Source organism: Sceloporus occidentalis, unplaced genomic scaffold (assembly GCF_023333645.1).
Source record: "Sceloporus occidentalis isolate IW3139 unplaced genomic scaffold, rSceOcc1.0.p SCAF_5, whole genome shotgun sequence".
Classification (NCBI taxonomy): Eukaryota; Metazoa; Chordata; class Lepidosauria; order Squamata; family Phrynosomatidae; genus Sceloporus; species Sceloporus occidentalis.
Window position 1 is genome coordinate 86,779,330 of NW_028316985.1, and position 15,599 is coordinate 86,794,928.

The 15,599-nt window shown below is 39.6% G+C and overlaps 1 protein-coding gene across 4 annotated transcripts in view; it reads right to left on the minus strand.

Moving 5' to 3' along the window:
* Positions 1-15,599, minus strand: part of CACNA2D1 (calcium voltage-gated channel auxiliary subunit alpha2delta 1) — a 463,694-nt gene that overhangs the window by 126,522 nt on the left and 321,573 nt on the right. For all 4 annotated transcript variants that reach the window (XM_089524632.1, XM_089524630.1, XM_089524631.1 and 1 more), the window contains exons 8-9: positions 3,077-3,146; positions 177-227 (exon numbers count right to left, since the gene is read on the minus strand). In XM_089524632.1, the coding sequence (XP_089380758.1) occupies positions 177-227; positions 3,077-3,146 (121 nt within the window). The remainder of the gene's footprint in view (positions 1-176; positions 228-3,076; positions 3,147-15,599) is intronic.

A 15,599-nucleotide genomic window follows, 5' to 3' on the forward strand; every position in this document is an offset into this window, starting at 1 on the left:
ACTATAAGTCAGAATCATCAAGAAAAGCAACAAGAAAAAGCAAATTGGACTCTCTGCAGTCTCCCCAACTAAAACATTTTTAGAGTAGGTTTAAAAACAAAACATCTTTCTTGCTAATTAACAAGGGAAAAACCTCTATACAATGCTCTATAAACCTCTAAATATTTAGTACTTACGCATCAACTAGAATGAGCATGTCTTTGGGAGATGCAGCTCCTTGGATATACCTGAAACAAAATGAGAGATAGTATTATAAAAAAGATTGGAAGTTTCTTTATCTTTATTTTTTTAAATACTGTGTTTGATCTACAGAAGTTCTGATGTAAAAATCTAAGTATTGCTGCATCAAAGAACCCTCCCACTGTATCTCAGCAGGAAAGCCATGCAAAATAATCCTTTTCTCTTTAGCATTCTTCCTTCTGGGTAAACTATAGGTCAGATAGCAGCAGGAAGATCAGAAAGTGTTTAGGCACCCTTTGGCAACACACAAAGGCAGGAAGGATCTGAGAAAGAGATGCTTATGTCACGTTTACCTGTGGCTTGTTCCAACAGCTTTGACTCAAGTAAGATAAATTTGCCATAACCCATAAAGGAATGTTCAATTCAAAAGCAGACCTGAAGAGATGCAGAAAATTCCAGTCTGCTTTTGCAAAATGGGGAGGGAGATGGTTCCCTTGCATTGTTTACTAATTAGGAGCCCCACAGAGCTACTTTGAAGACTGGGAAAGGGGCACTGAAGAAAAAAAATAGTTTTAAATTTTTCCTTGTTGTGTACTTTTTGCAGATTAAATTACATTGCCTCACATTACATTCCCCACCCACACAGCAGTTCATAGAAAGGTTTTAAAACTGTCTTCTTCTCTTTCCCAACATACCATTTTACAAACTTCAAAGCAGCCTCCCCGTGTCTGCTAATTAACAAAACTGGAAAATCTCAGAGACATCCTATTTCATTTGGTCTATTTCTGGACTATTGCAAACAAGCACACACATGCAAGTTTGTACATGCACACACAGAAACACAGAAAACAACAATTTATTGCATCTTCCCTTCTATGGACCTTATCAGACAGAGGCACTTACGTGGGTAAAACATTGCTGGACTGTTGCAGAAGAGTGAAGGTGGGATCGTCTTTCCCACTTTCCTTCCATCGATGAAGTGTTTGTGGAGAAGCTATTTTTTGAATAACGGAAGATCTCGTTATTTAAAAAATGACTTCTCCTGGCTTCTCCACAAATGCTTCATTGACAGAAGGAAAGCAAGAAGCCTCAATTACATTTTAGAAGTGTGATGGACGATCCCACCGTTATGCTTCTGCAACAGTTCAGCAACGTTTTACCCATGTAAGTGCCTCTGTGTGATAATCCCCTATGTAAACATACCTCTCCAGAGAAAAGACACATTAGATAGAGCATGTAGTCTACATTAAATGGAAACACATTTTATCCAGCTGAAAACTTTGACAAAAGGAAGAGAGGGTATTCTATAAATAACCAATTCATTCTCTATAACAACTTTCCACAGCTTAGTCCTCTTCAGCTATTTTGGACAGGACTACAACTCTCATCATACCTTGTCCCAAAGATGCACATGGACTCCTTTGTCACACTTGTTCATTTATTAATTTATTTATATGCTGCCTTTCTCCCTGAAGGAACGCAATAGCAATAGCAAGTACATTTCTATACTGCTTATAGTAAAATGATGCCTCTTATATAAAATGGCAAAATCAAGGTTTGCTTTTTGGAATTTATATAACTTTTGAATATTTTCAGTCTGTGGATACAGAGGGCCTAGTATACATTACTACCTTATGGGCAACACACTGTATACAATCTAGCAATAGTTAGGTGCCTTATGGAATCTTAAAATAAGTTAATTACACAACAAAAATTGAAAACAAAGGACAGCTTCCAGTTTGATGTAATCTTGGGCTGATGTGTGGGTACCTTAGAGAAAAGTTCAAGGCATAAAAACTGTGCTAACAAAGAAGTAACAAAGCTATATATTTTTTTAAAAAGCAACATAAGTGGGAGAGGTTACTTTTTTGTGACAAGTAATGTTTCTTTGGGGGAGTACAGAACATCGAGAAATGGTGGTCTGCAGGTGCCTGTTTTTGCTCCAGAGGGACGACGCAGCCCCCGTCACTCCAGAGTAAAAAGAACCGGGAAAAATGGCTTCTTTTTGCACCACCATTGTTAGGTCACAAGTGCACCACGACATGCGGGCACTATGCGTCCATTATGTCAATATGGTGATGCCCGTGTACACAGGACGCCACCATAATTGCACCACCAGCATATACTAGGGTTAGGGACCGTGCGGTTGGTGTATGGTCCCTAACCCTAACATCGGTGCCAGCACGGCGCATTTGAATCGTCTGTTCCAGGCCCTAGTTATGTTTAAAAATACTGTAAGACATTTTCAGGGGAATTTTGAATGAGCTTTATCATGTTTTATATCATTCTCTTTATCAAATAAAATAAACAAAATATCTTTTCTAAAAAAAACAAACAGAAAAAGTGAGGAATAATACTATGTGTTACATGAAATTGTGTAATATTTAACAGGAGTGAATTGCTTTGAGGCCCACTTTGTAATGAATTACTTAATGCATTACTCTCACAGTTCAATATATACTTTCACTGGAATATGATCAAAGCAGATGGTCATCTCACATTCAGGAGAAATGCAAATGTGACTGGGCATATCCATCCAATACACTTGGGGAGTCTATCTAGAGATTCAGTTCATAGAATGTGGATCTTTTCTATAGCTGATCCCCACCATTATGTGTTCACACCTACACATAAATGAAAAGTGTTTCCAAAGCATCTACTAGTGCAATAATTCAGTTTTTAAAAGTTGGAGTACCTTGACAGCAGCCTAGCTAAACACTATCCTTCACCCACTGTTTTGTGCCATTTGAACTCACAAACATTTTTAAATGAAAAGGAATTTGAAACAAACTCAAATAATTTTGAAAGAAAAATGAAGTCAATATGATTCTTGTTTTTATAACGGGTGCGGAGGCTGGAAAAGAATGGTGTGGATGGTTTATAAAGTGAAGCATACCATGGTCTTCTACGGACATCGTACAGATCTATCTTGTTTTGAGTGCGACTTTTGTCCACCCATGGGGATGCTGAAAATAAAACAAAACAAAACATATGATGAATACAATTCAAGGGTAAGGATACCTGTGAATAATGTATGAAGACTTTCTGCTACAAGTGCTTCATATTCTACAGAATTATCTGCCCCTCCATATGTTGCTTAATTGCTTAACTGCAGTTCCCATCAATCCTTGCCAGTACAGCCAATGATGAAAACACTAGGAACTGCAAGTAAACAACATCTAGAGAGCCATACAACTCCTACTCTGTGCTATGTTCACATTTCTGTAAATATCACAGTGGCTGGGCTCTCATAATCACACAAATAAAAAAAATTACAGTGGTTTTATTCATTTTTAATTATTATTTTTTTGAATCTGACAGCAGACAAGACACAAATCCCTGATGGCAATACCAATCCTCTTTTTTGTATATCATTCAGCTCTGAAGCAAAAATTCCTCAGTAGAGCCAAGTAAGGTGCACCTCCTTCACTGAATGTTTTCTGAGCACAAAGTTGCATTTAGACCAATGATTTTACAAGTATCCCTACCAAACGAATCTTTCATGTACAATGCATCTTGTTCTGTTAGAACTTAACATCTTTTTGAATATAATATCTTATCGTTTAGCAATGCCAGCTAAGAAAGAGTCTTTGTTGAACACATATTTATAACTGTTAAGCCTTTGTATATATGATTTTCTTTTGGAACAATAAAGTTAAACATTTTACTATTGATTTTGTAGCATCTCCTGTAAGCTCATTGCCCATCTCAAGGCAGTATCTCATCATATTGCACTGCCAATTACAAACTAATACCTATAATGCAGAGACTGCTTATCTCCAGTAAAATCTGAGAATAGAAAAGTATAGTCAAAAGGGAGAGTGAATACTTTTGCAAGACACTATGTTTTGTATGCTTGTTTTTTTTAATTGCATCAAAAACACTGAAACAGTCTGAATATCAACATACAACTCCAGTTCATATATAGATTCAGGAAGCAAGAATTTTCCTCAGTTCAGGTTAAAAGGCAAATGCAATCAGTTTTTTGCCCATCTACAAGCATACATTCCAACCCAAAGCACAATGTAACTCACTGTAAATACTATGCAATGTGTTCCTCTACTTACAAATCTCACAGAGTTTAAATAACAGGGCTTGCTTAGAACAGTACACAGACATCAGTCTTAAATGCCTCTCTGTTTAAACAGGAGCAATTTAAGGCCACATTTTAAGAATTAAAAATAAATGGGACATAAATGTGTGATTCTGGCTGAATCGTGCTCAGTTTTCTAGATTTGTTCACAAATGACCGCATTCAGCTATGCTACGATGGCCTGTAAATTGTTGGTTTTCAGCTTAGCTTTAGCGGCATAGCTATAAATATATGAAATTACTACATCTTCCCTTGAAAATTTCATTTTCACCAAAGAACAGTAGAGAAATAAATATATTAAAACTATAACTTCCAAGCTTAGCTTAGGTCCTTATTCTACTTTGCTTAAAAATAGTAATAGTTACTAATTATTTTCTCAAATAGAATACTACAATGTAGGACACACTGCATCTATGGATGGAACTAAGTAATACATTCTCCAACTGTACTCCAAGGACAGTATCAGAATTCAGAAAGATGGACCAAAGCTAACAAAATGAATGTCAAGAGGTAGAAATGTAGGATACTACATTTGGGCAGTAAAAATGATATACATAGGATGGGTGACACCCGGCTTGATGGCTGTACATACGAAAGGGATCTAGGAGCCTTTATGGACCACAGTCTGAACATGAATCAGCAATGTGATGTGGCAGCTAAGAAAGCCAATATGATCCTAGGCTGGTTCAATAGGAAGATAGTGTCTAGATCAAGAGAAGTAACAGTACGACTCTATTCTGCTTTGGTCAGACCTCACCTGGAATATTGTGTCCAGTTCTGGTCATACTGTCAGGGATACTGACAAGCTGGAGCATGGCCAAAGAAGGTTGACCAAAATTCTGAAAGGGATGGAAACCATGCCCTGTGAGGTGTGGTTTAGGGAGATGAGTATATTTAGCCTGGAGAAGGGAAAGTTAAGGGGTGACATTATAGCCATGTTTAAATATTTGAAGAAATGTCCTTTTTAGGACGGAGCAAGCTTGTTTTTTGCTGCTCCAGAGACTAGGACCTGGAGCAATGGATTCAGGCTACAGGAAAAGAGTCTACTTAAGCATTAGGAAGAATGGCCTGACAGTAAAAGCTGTTCAACAGTGGAACACTCTGCTTCAGAGTGTGGTGGTCTCTTTCTATAGAGGTTTTTAACCAGAGACAGAATAGCCCTCTGTTGGGAGTGTTTTAACTGGGTACGGGAAATGGCCCAGGAAATGACTGCATGGGAAACGGTTGGACTGGATGGTCCTTGTGGTCTCTTCCAACTCCATAATTCTATGACTATTCATGACCCAGACTAGCCCAGACTCTAACTTCTAGGAAGATTTCTGACAAAATTCTTTTTTCTCTTCCATAATTTCAGAAGCACTTCACTTCATCCAAATCTCCCCAGGAATGACTGAGAGGGAAGGGGGAAATTAAAGAATATTCAGATCAAGACTTGTTTCAGTTTCAACCAGCAGCATTTCAATAAAGAGGAAGAAATGATATCTCTCTGAAATCTAAGAGAGCTGCTAGTCAGTGTAAATAATATTGATCTGAAGTACAATTTATCAAGAAGCCCACTTCTCATCGCCCATGGTTTAAAGGGTTTTCTACATCACATAATATCTGTTTTTCATCTCTGGCAAACAAGACATGTAAGGAGACTAGTAAATGTGTGTATACATGAAAGCTGGGCCTGAAGGATGCTTCCTATAGTAACAATGGGTGACTTCTGCATTATATTTCAGAATATTTATATGCAGATTTGTGCATCACCTGTTGCAGCCATGGGGCACTGCCATTGCCACTGTTCTGCAATACTTTAATGGAAGGGAACCAATTGTCCTGTTATAGAAAGGAAACCAATTTTGGAAAATAAAACAAGTAAAGGAACAATAAAAGAAGATAAAAGTGAGCTGACCTCTAAATCCCAATAGTCAAACTATTAAAAGCCACTCATTTTTATTCTTTACAGAGGCGGGATACAGACGGGCAGGGGAAGACGTCTTGGAGGTGTATTCTGCTGAATACGGAGCCTCCAGACCGCCCGCCCCGGGGGCGTGGCTCAGGAGATGGGGCTTCCACATGGGGGGCAGTGAAGACGCCTCACCTGGGTCCGTTTCGGACCCGCAGTTTCCAAACCGCCGCCTCGGAGGACGCTGCAAAGAGAGAGGCAGCTTCCTCACGGGCGGCCAAAAACGGGGCTTTTTTTTTTCTTTGCCGGCTGGCGGATGCGCAGCTGCGCAGCTGCAGCGCTAAGCAGCGGCGGCAGAAAGCCTATGGGCACATTTAAAGTGCCCAAGCCCCTTTAAAACTTTTTCCCCCGCTCTGCCCAAGAACAATGGTGGTCTCCTGCCAGCTGGTGATCAGCTGGTGTTGGCATCCTTGTCCGCTTGCACGTTGCCAGTGTCACCAGCATCATGGATGCCTCCTCTCCTTTGGTCCCCGCGCTCCTGCTGAATCTGCAATGCACAGCCACAGCTGTCGCCGCTGCCACCGCTGTCCCCCTGCCATCCCCCATCACCTCCCTTGTATATATGTAAATATTTACAGTTTTAGTGGTTTTTATTGTTAGGTGAAAATGGCACAGGAATGTGTGTAGGGGCTCACTTTAAAGTCCAAACTTTCCAAGCAGCGCATGCATACATGTTGCTCTAGGGTTAGGGTTAGGGTTAGGGTTACGAGTCTTAAAATGCGCTGCAGCTGTGCTGCAGCTTCCACACCTGCATGGCAGCTGACACTGCAATTAAAGCCTGACTGCAAACTGCGCATGTTCCAGGACCCCGACTCATTATGCGATGCAGCAGACACGGAGCTTTTAAATGGGCAACTTAAATTAGCAGCGTAGCAATTCTGGCGTACCGGTGCAGCAGCTTACAGACGGAGCTGCGCAGCTGCGCATCAAACGGAAAAGAAGCGGAGAAAAGCAGCACCTTTTTAATGCCACTTCTTCCCACTTGGGGCGTGCGGGGGGCGTGTTCATGGCGGCATTCAGGTAAGGCCCGTCTGAAGGCTCTACCTTCAAGACGTCATGAATACACCCCTTTTTGCCCGTCTGTATCCCGCCAAAGAGACTAAAAATAAGACTTTGTACCATACTTTTCTAGGAAATGGCAAACAATGCTGATAAATTGACTTATGTCTCTACTCAGATATGGAAGTAAAAAGCATAACATGAAAAAGAAAGATTGGCATCAGGTACTTCAAGCAAGAAATTCATCCAAGTATGTGTGCACAAGATTGGATAATCCACAAATGCTGGATCTTAATTTATGCATACAAGGCAAGGCATGATTACATGTGAAACAGAGTACTCTAACTAGTGCAATTTCTCAAATTTGCTGTTGTTGTGTGCCTCCATGTCATTTCTGACAAAGTGATACTTTGTACAGAGAGTTTACCCTTGACTTGTACAGAGAGAGTTTACCCTTGACTTTCTCTGAGGCTGAGAGAGTGTGACTGGTCCAAGGTCACCCAGTGGGTTTCCATGGATGAGGAGGGATTCAAACTCTGGTCTCCCAGTGTCCTAGCCCAACACTTAAACCACTCTACCATGCTGGGTCCCAATTCCTCAATTAGCTGTAGCTAATTCAACATTATAATTGCAAGCTCTCTTTTTGAGGCTAATAGCATTTCTGAAATCATCACAGTCTTTGGCATGGGAAAATGGTTTACAAACAGGAATGGAAATGCATTTTGTAGGACCTGACAGTCTCAATTAAAGTAAGATTCTCACATCTTATAAGATTTGTTTCAAGAAAACATATACTTTGCGCCATGCATCCACACTTCGGCAAAAATTACAAGGTGTTTCCAGGAAACAAAACTGATACAAAAGTACACACATATATTAAAATGCAAATGACTAAAAAAATCACAATCAGAAAAATATAGATAATGAAATTTACACAGTCAATGGGGAAAATCTTCATAACTTGGTCATATAATTTAGAAAAAAATAGATTGTGTTTCTAATTATAATGTCTAATTAGAAAAAAATATATGCACAAATTTCAATTCAGGAAGAAAAAACAAAGTTTCTCAACCTGCTATGAAATAAGAAAATACAGTGAAAATGCAGTAAAATCAAAACAGACTTTCACATCCCATGATGTGAAAGGGTACAGAATATGTAATGATCTTAAAGCTCTAGCAGGTTCATATAGGGAGATATGGGTGCTTTACAGACCGCCGCTTTGCAGTGGTCTGCCAGCACTGGTGTTTGCTCTGCGAGGGAGCCGCAGCAGCCAAACCGCGCAGGTCCTGCGCGGAGCAAAAAAGAAGCTCCAAAATGGAGCTTCTTCCTGCGGCGCATTTATGACATCGCGAGACACCAATGTCGCACTCGCTATGTCATAAGCGACGTGCGACGTGCGAACGCACAGCGTCCGCTATGTCAATATGGCAGCAGCCGTGTGGAACGGCCACCGCCATATTGTACGTATTGACTACGTATTAGGGTTAGGGGGGTGCGGAAGCACCGCCCCTTCCTAACCCTAATACGTAGTCAATACGTATTTTTTGGCGGTTTGTAACCCGCCATGGTCTTTCAACTAGTCAGGACCTAAGCTATATAGGGTTTTATAGGTGACAACCAGCACCTTGAATTGTGCCCAGAAAGAAACCAGTAGCCAGTAAAGCTATTTCAATAAGGGAGTTATACACTTTCTATAACTGGCCCCAGACAGCAATCTGGCTACAAGTTTTGAACCCGCTGAAGTTTTCAAATAGTTTCCAAAGGCAGACTCGTGTCAAGTGCATTACAGTAGTCAAAACAGGATGCTACCAAGGCATGTGTCACCGTAGCCAGGTCAGATATTTCAAGGAATGGGCACAGGCACACTAGTTTTAACTGTGCAAATGCACCCCTGGCCACTGCTGAAACCTGGACATCTTGGATCAGCATTAAGTCCAGGAGAACACCAAGGTGTGAGCCTGAGATTTCAGGAGAAGCGTAACATCGTCCAGCACAGTCAGAATCCCTATTCCCTGATCTGCCTTTTCACTGACTAGGCATCACTGTCTTTTCTGGATTAAATTTCAATTTATTTGCCCTCATCCTGTCCATTATTGACAACAGACATTGCATCTTTAGAATTGGATGGAAAGGAGAGAACAAGCTGAGTATCATGAGCAATACTGGCAAAACTGCACCCCAAAATTCCAGGGAGCCGTGTCCCCAGTCCCTTTCAGGCAATTCTTTGTATTCCTGAGCTAAAGGAATAGGGCCTATTGCTTATCTTTATAACCCCTCACTGACTTCTTAAGGAGTACTATAATGCATTGAAACAAACAAACTATTATAGAAAGATAGAAACTTAAAATAACAATTATGCTTACATTTAATATCTAGTGTTTTATGTGCTCAAACAATATGCTTCAAGAACGTGCTTCAAGCATATTGACTTTCCAAATTTTCCCAACAACCAGCAAGATATTCATTTTTCTATTTTGCATAAGGCAATGAGGTGAAGGAGAAAGAAATCAGAACAGAGTGATAAACAGCACAGAGATGTACTATTGGAATCTTATTGGAGCCTCATAAAACTGGCTTAGTCAAGGGCGTGCCTGAGATAAATCTGAATCAGAGAGCTATTCAACATCATGGATTCTGGTAATTTATCTGTGTTCATTTAGATCCTTCCAATTTTCTTATCCTTACAAAGGAGTCTTTGAATTTTAGTTGTAAAACCAAAAACACATCAGCTACTCAGATATATCCAAGCAGCCAGCAAAGGTCTTCCATTTAACTCTCTTTTTGTAACAGCGCTGATTCATTCTGCAGTTTAGTATCAGTCAGTCCCCTATTATTTGCTACATGGTAATGACTATCTTTCGAAAGTCCAATATTGAGGCTAAACTATTACCTGCCAGTAATAGTTAACATAAGAGCAGCTGTGCACAGCAAGGTTTTCATTTAGAGAGATGGCATTTTATTTTATTATAAATTGATTTTCAAAGTTGATCCATTATTTATCTGCCTAAGCAGTTGGGAAAATCTCAGCATTTGAGCAAAGGATGCTCTCATTACATGTATTGGTCAGATTTAACAGGGGAAAAAATAGAAATAAAGAAAGCTGAGAAGAGAAATACAATAATAGCGAAATTCATAAAAAGAATACAAGGAAGTCATGGAGAGTCAGTGGACCGAATTAAGCAGCAAGTTTATGGTCTTGAAGGGACTGGCATTGGGATCTCTAAACTTCCAAGCTAACACCCAAACAACTATAACAAATGTTCCTCTAAAACCTATTAGAAATAATACTGAAATTCAAAGGAAGGAAGGAAGGAAGGAAATCTTAAAAATGTGTATTAATCAACAGATTCCAAACATATGTGTTGTTGCAAGATTTCTTCCCCACCAAGGCATTACCTTTCCACTGTGATGGGATTGCATGCTCCTGTGAGGTGAGATGCTATGCTGAGGGCAGAAGTGCTGCTGGGAAAGTCTCCCTTGGAGACAGGATTTTGTTGAGGAGTCAGGCTAAATGAGCCAAACAGGTGCTGGACAGTGGCAATAGTGGAGGGTGACTCTGGTGGAGAATCTCTCAGAGACAATGGCAGTGGCACCATAGCTAACACTTGTTAGTAATGAGCAGAAGAAGACACAGTAAATGCCTTTTACCATAAAAACCCTTTACTGAGACAATCCAAAATGAAACATGAGATAGTGCCAGAAGATGAAACTCCCAGGTCAAATGGCACTCAGTGAGCTACTTGGTAATAGCAGAGGACCACTATGAGAAGCATTGTGGCTAATGATACAATTGACTTCAAGCTGAAAGAACATTCAGTCCTTGATGTACTTAAAGGTGAAAGGAAAGGCCAAAACTGCACAACACATTGGAAACATGGAATGTTTGAAAACACTGAAATTCTGGACCATGCCAACAACTATCAGGTCAAAATGCACAGGGAAGCCATTGAAACCCACAAACACTTGGACAACTTCAACAGGAAAGAAACCCTCAAAGTAAATAAGGTTTGGCTACCACTCCTGAAGGACACCAAAACCAGGACTCAGAAAATGCAAATGAGAAACCACTCAAGACAATGACCACCAAGCAGACACTAATTCTCTTTTGCATATCCTCCTACCCTGAGGAGGCCATCAACAACAGAACAATACACAGATTAACATGGGAATCTCTCCTCCCTACCCAGGATCACACAGTATATATATACCCACTCTCTTCCAGGTTAGCATTCTCTGAAGATGCCAGCCACAGATGCTGGCGAAACATCAGGAATAAACTCTTCTAGAACATGGCCACATAGCCCGAAAAACCCACAAAAACAATAAATTCAAAATTGGGCTTTTGTATTATTATTCCCTAAAAATAATGAAGATTTTTTCCTCAGTATGTAAAAGCCAAAATAAAATGATGGACAAGAGACTGGGTGGCTTTAAAATTATTTTAAAAATATACTAGTTCATCAGCAATTTTTTTTAAAAAAAAAACTTAAGACAGCAATGAGAATAAATGTGTTGTCCACTGCAGTAGCATAATGAACTATTGATTTACAATTAAAATCTAAATTACATCCGTAATTAAGAATAAATTGGAGAGAAAATGGTGAGAAATGTGGACGGGAACACTGTTGGGCATCCAACTAAATTTAACCCATGTTAGTTACCTTTGCATGCACCTGTTGTTTAGAAGCTCACTGAGAGGCACTGGGCATTCTCTCTTTTCAAGTCAGTATCATGGAATATGACATCTAGAAATGTTAAATTATAAGATTTTTCAATCTGTAACTGATGATATCCTCCAAATTCTTCAGGAACGGACTGAAGAAAGTTGTCTGGTATAAATGAGAAACTAGATTACACGGTGTAATGCTTATTTTAAATGTTTTGAGGTTAACTAGAAGAACATCTGCCAGAATGGAAGGTAAGTCAACTACTTTACTAAACTCAGTAGAGTCCACATATACAGCTCCAGAATAGTTTTGCCACAGAAAGAATAGTTAACATTCATCCACCATGAAACCATCATTTTTAAACAGTACCTGGACCTGATGTTATTTCTCTATTGAAGAACATTTCTGTTTTAGCATTTCTGTTTCACAATGCTCAAATACCTACAGTGCAGTTATGCTGGTACTGCTTTTATTAACAATGGTGACTTGGCACCAGATTCTGTAATGCAAGTAACCATGCACCAGATTTTGTAATGCACCAGATTCTGTAAAGCAAGTAAGCATGCTAAGAAGCATTCAGAGGTAAAATGTGACTTCTACATCTTCAGAGAATCTAAAACTGGGAGCTGGAAGTTAGTCAGGGGAGAGAATTCCTTAAGCACTGCTTTGTATTCCCCCTGGAAACAAATGGGAAAGCAGCACAAATGATGCTTTCAACAGTTGAAGTTGGGTGACCCTACGCTGATCCAGCCATCTATTGCCATTGGTTTTGAAGCCCAAACTGATAAACCGTGTGCTTTGAATGTTAACTTCTAGAAGGTATTAGTCACTCTAACCACCAAATAGAGCCATTGTTTGTTACTTCTACTGTCCAGAAAGGTAACCGAGTTAAGCATAACTGATGAATTACTATTAATATTGTGCCACTGAAAAATACAAGAAATACAGGGGAATGCTCTCTGCTACATTCAAATGAAAAAAGATACTGCATCTTGGTAATTCTGGAATAAATTTGAAAGTAATTAGAAATTCTGTCCTTCATGAATACTTTCTTCACACCCAGATGCCTTGGAGAACAACCCCTTAATAAAATCCAATTGGACATGGGATTTCCTTCTCTAATATGTAGTCCTTGCTGTATTTTCAAAATTCCTACGATTTTCAGCAACCTGCTGTTTTGAGCAGCCAGTCCATTCTGCCTACACCCCCAATGCATTCATACTGGCTTTCTTTTTCTCTTATTCTTTCTATTTCTGCCAGTGGCAGCAGTCTCTCTCATTTGAACAGAATAGAAGAAAGATGAAAAGCTAGGCTGGCTTTTTATAAGCTTTTTTAAAAAAAAATCTGGAAAAATTCTGGAGGGAAAATTGATTCTCTAGTGGAAACCAGGTTTCAGTATGTGTTCTTTCTCCTTTTATTTATCTCACCCACCTCACTCATTCCCTCTTTTCCCCTCCCTTGCTTCTTCTTTTCACTACCTGCACAACACCCCACAGAGGAGGAGCACTAGGTAGCCATGTATGGGGCCATGCCTGTTCTCCCTCAGTTCAGACTGAGTCAGAACACCCCCGTAACAAGCAACAGACAAAAATCCTGTTATATTCCAGTAACAAACAACAGACAAAAATCCTGTTATATTCCACTTAAAAGTAATGCAGGTCATTACAGGGAAAAAGTAGTATTAGTAGAAATAGTAATAGTGCTAGGAGGAGGAGGAGGAGGAGGAGATACTGTAGTATTGTTGTCATTGTTGAGAATTAGAAATCTTGGATTATAACTGTAGCAATCTCAGGGAACAACAGAATTCAGTATAAAGAAAGAATTATGAAAATCTACCAACTGAGATTCAATGCCTCTGGGAAAAAAGGAAACAGTTGTGGTTTCAGTGGTGAATGTTGCTCTGGGAGCAGTTCCTAACATACTGAGAAATTATCTGATTGAAATCATCATAGATAGGATCGCAATAGCACAGCTGGAAAAACTGTCATTACTTGGAACATGACACATTTGTCTGATGATACTTCAGTAATACCTTGATTCTTTGAAGGTTGAAAACTCCAGTTAGTTCCAGCTGTCTGTGGAAGCATGACAATAAAACTTACATAGTTCCATGCGCTTACTGGAAACCACAAACATAACGTGCTAAAATGAGTTACTTCTTAGCTCTGTGTGTGTCAAAACCAAGTGCTCATTTGCACAAGGAAGGACTATTTTAAATGTTACTCTATGTTTTGCATGACAAAAAGGGGAACTACACAAACAACTCACAGAGAAGATCTTTGCTTGGCAAATTCTAAAATGAAACACACACACACAAAACCTATTATAATACTTTTGAAATGCTGCTTGTGTAACAAAAAAAGGCAGCTGTGTTACTTCTGCCCAGTTCTTTGGAGCAAACTCTGTTTTGCATCTTGCTTTCCTAAAGGTAATTAAAATTACAGTGAACCCTTGATATCCATTGGAGTTGCTTACAGGACCTGTGGTGGATACCAAAATCTGTGGATATTCAAATCCCACTAAATACAGTGGATAATAAAATGGCAAAATCAAGATTTGCATTTTGGAATCTATATTTTAAAAATTATTTTCAAGCAATGGACACTTGCATCTATGGTTAAGGAATCCATGGATGTTGAGGGCCTACTGTGCAACTCTTTGAGGTATCACCACACTGGATGAGTGGAGAGCATAGAAAACCACTCCTTGGCCTCACTTTCTGCTGTTCCATTTCTATTTCCTGTACTTTCTTTCATATATTGCACTCTATGTTCTTCATGCATATGCTCCCTCCATGATTCAGATGATTAACCACAGAGAACTCCAAATCCCACAAAGAGCCTACATGGGAAGAACAGTCCCCTCTTCAGGCTTTCCCACAAGTGCTTGAGGGGAGGATGGGATGGGTGTTGGGACACAAGAATGGGGGCACAACCAGAGAACATTGTCCTGCTCAATCTCCCTTGCTGTTGGTGTGTCTTCAAGGGCTATGCTATACATCTGTATGTTTTTTCTCAGCTGAATTCTCATCTCCCTCTCCCTTCCACTCCCCATTCAGGAGACCACGGGTAAATGCCACTGCTAAATCAGTGATATCCATTTAGCACCACAGTATGTTCCATAGTGAAGATGAAGAGTGAGTATCATGTAGTGAATTGGATATTGGACTAAGACTCTAGAGAGTAGGGTTCTAATCACTGATTGATCATGGAAACCCAGGGGGTGACCTTGGGCAAGTCATACTCTCTCAGCCTCAGAGGAATACAAAGGTAAACCCTCTTTGAACAAATCTTTTACACACACACACACACACACACACACACACACTTGATAGGGTCATCATAAGTTAGAAACAGCATGAAGGCACAAAACAAATCACAGTATGTACTAGAAAGACAGCACTTCATAACCTGGACTGAAATTTTAATTAATTTATTTAAGTCATATCTCACTTCTGTATCTTCACTCTATATCTTCTTTTTCCCATTCTTCCCTTTACAGAACCAGCAGGGGGAAGCAATACATACATACACACACATTTATTGAGTATCCCCCCCTTTCTCATCCCAGCTATGGAGATAAGACTGCAGCTTGGCAATTTTTTTTTAAAAAAAGTAACTGGTAAAATTTATCTAGGTTGTTTACAGTTAGTGCAACTGACTTCATGCAGAAATGCCCAATGGTAAAAATGTGTGCATAAAAATGT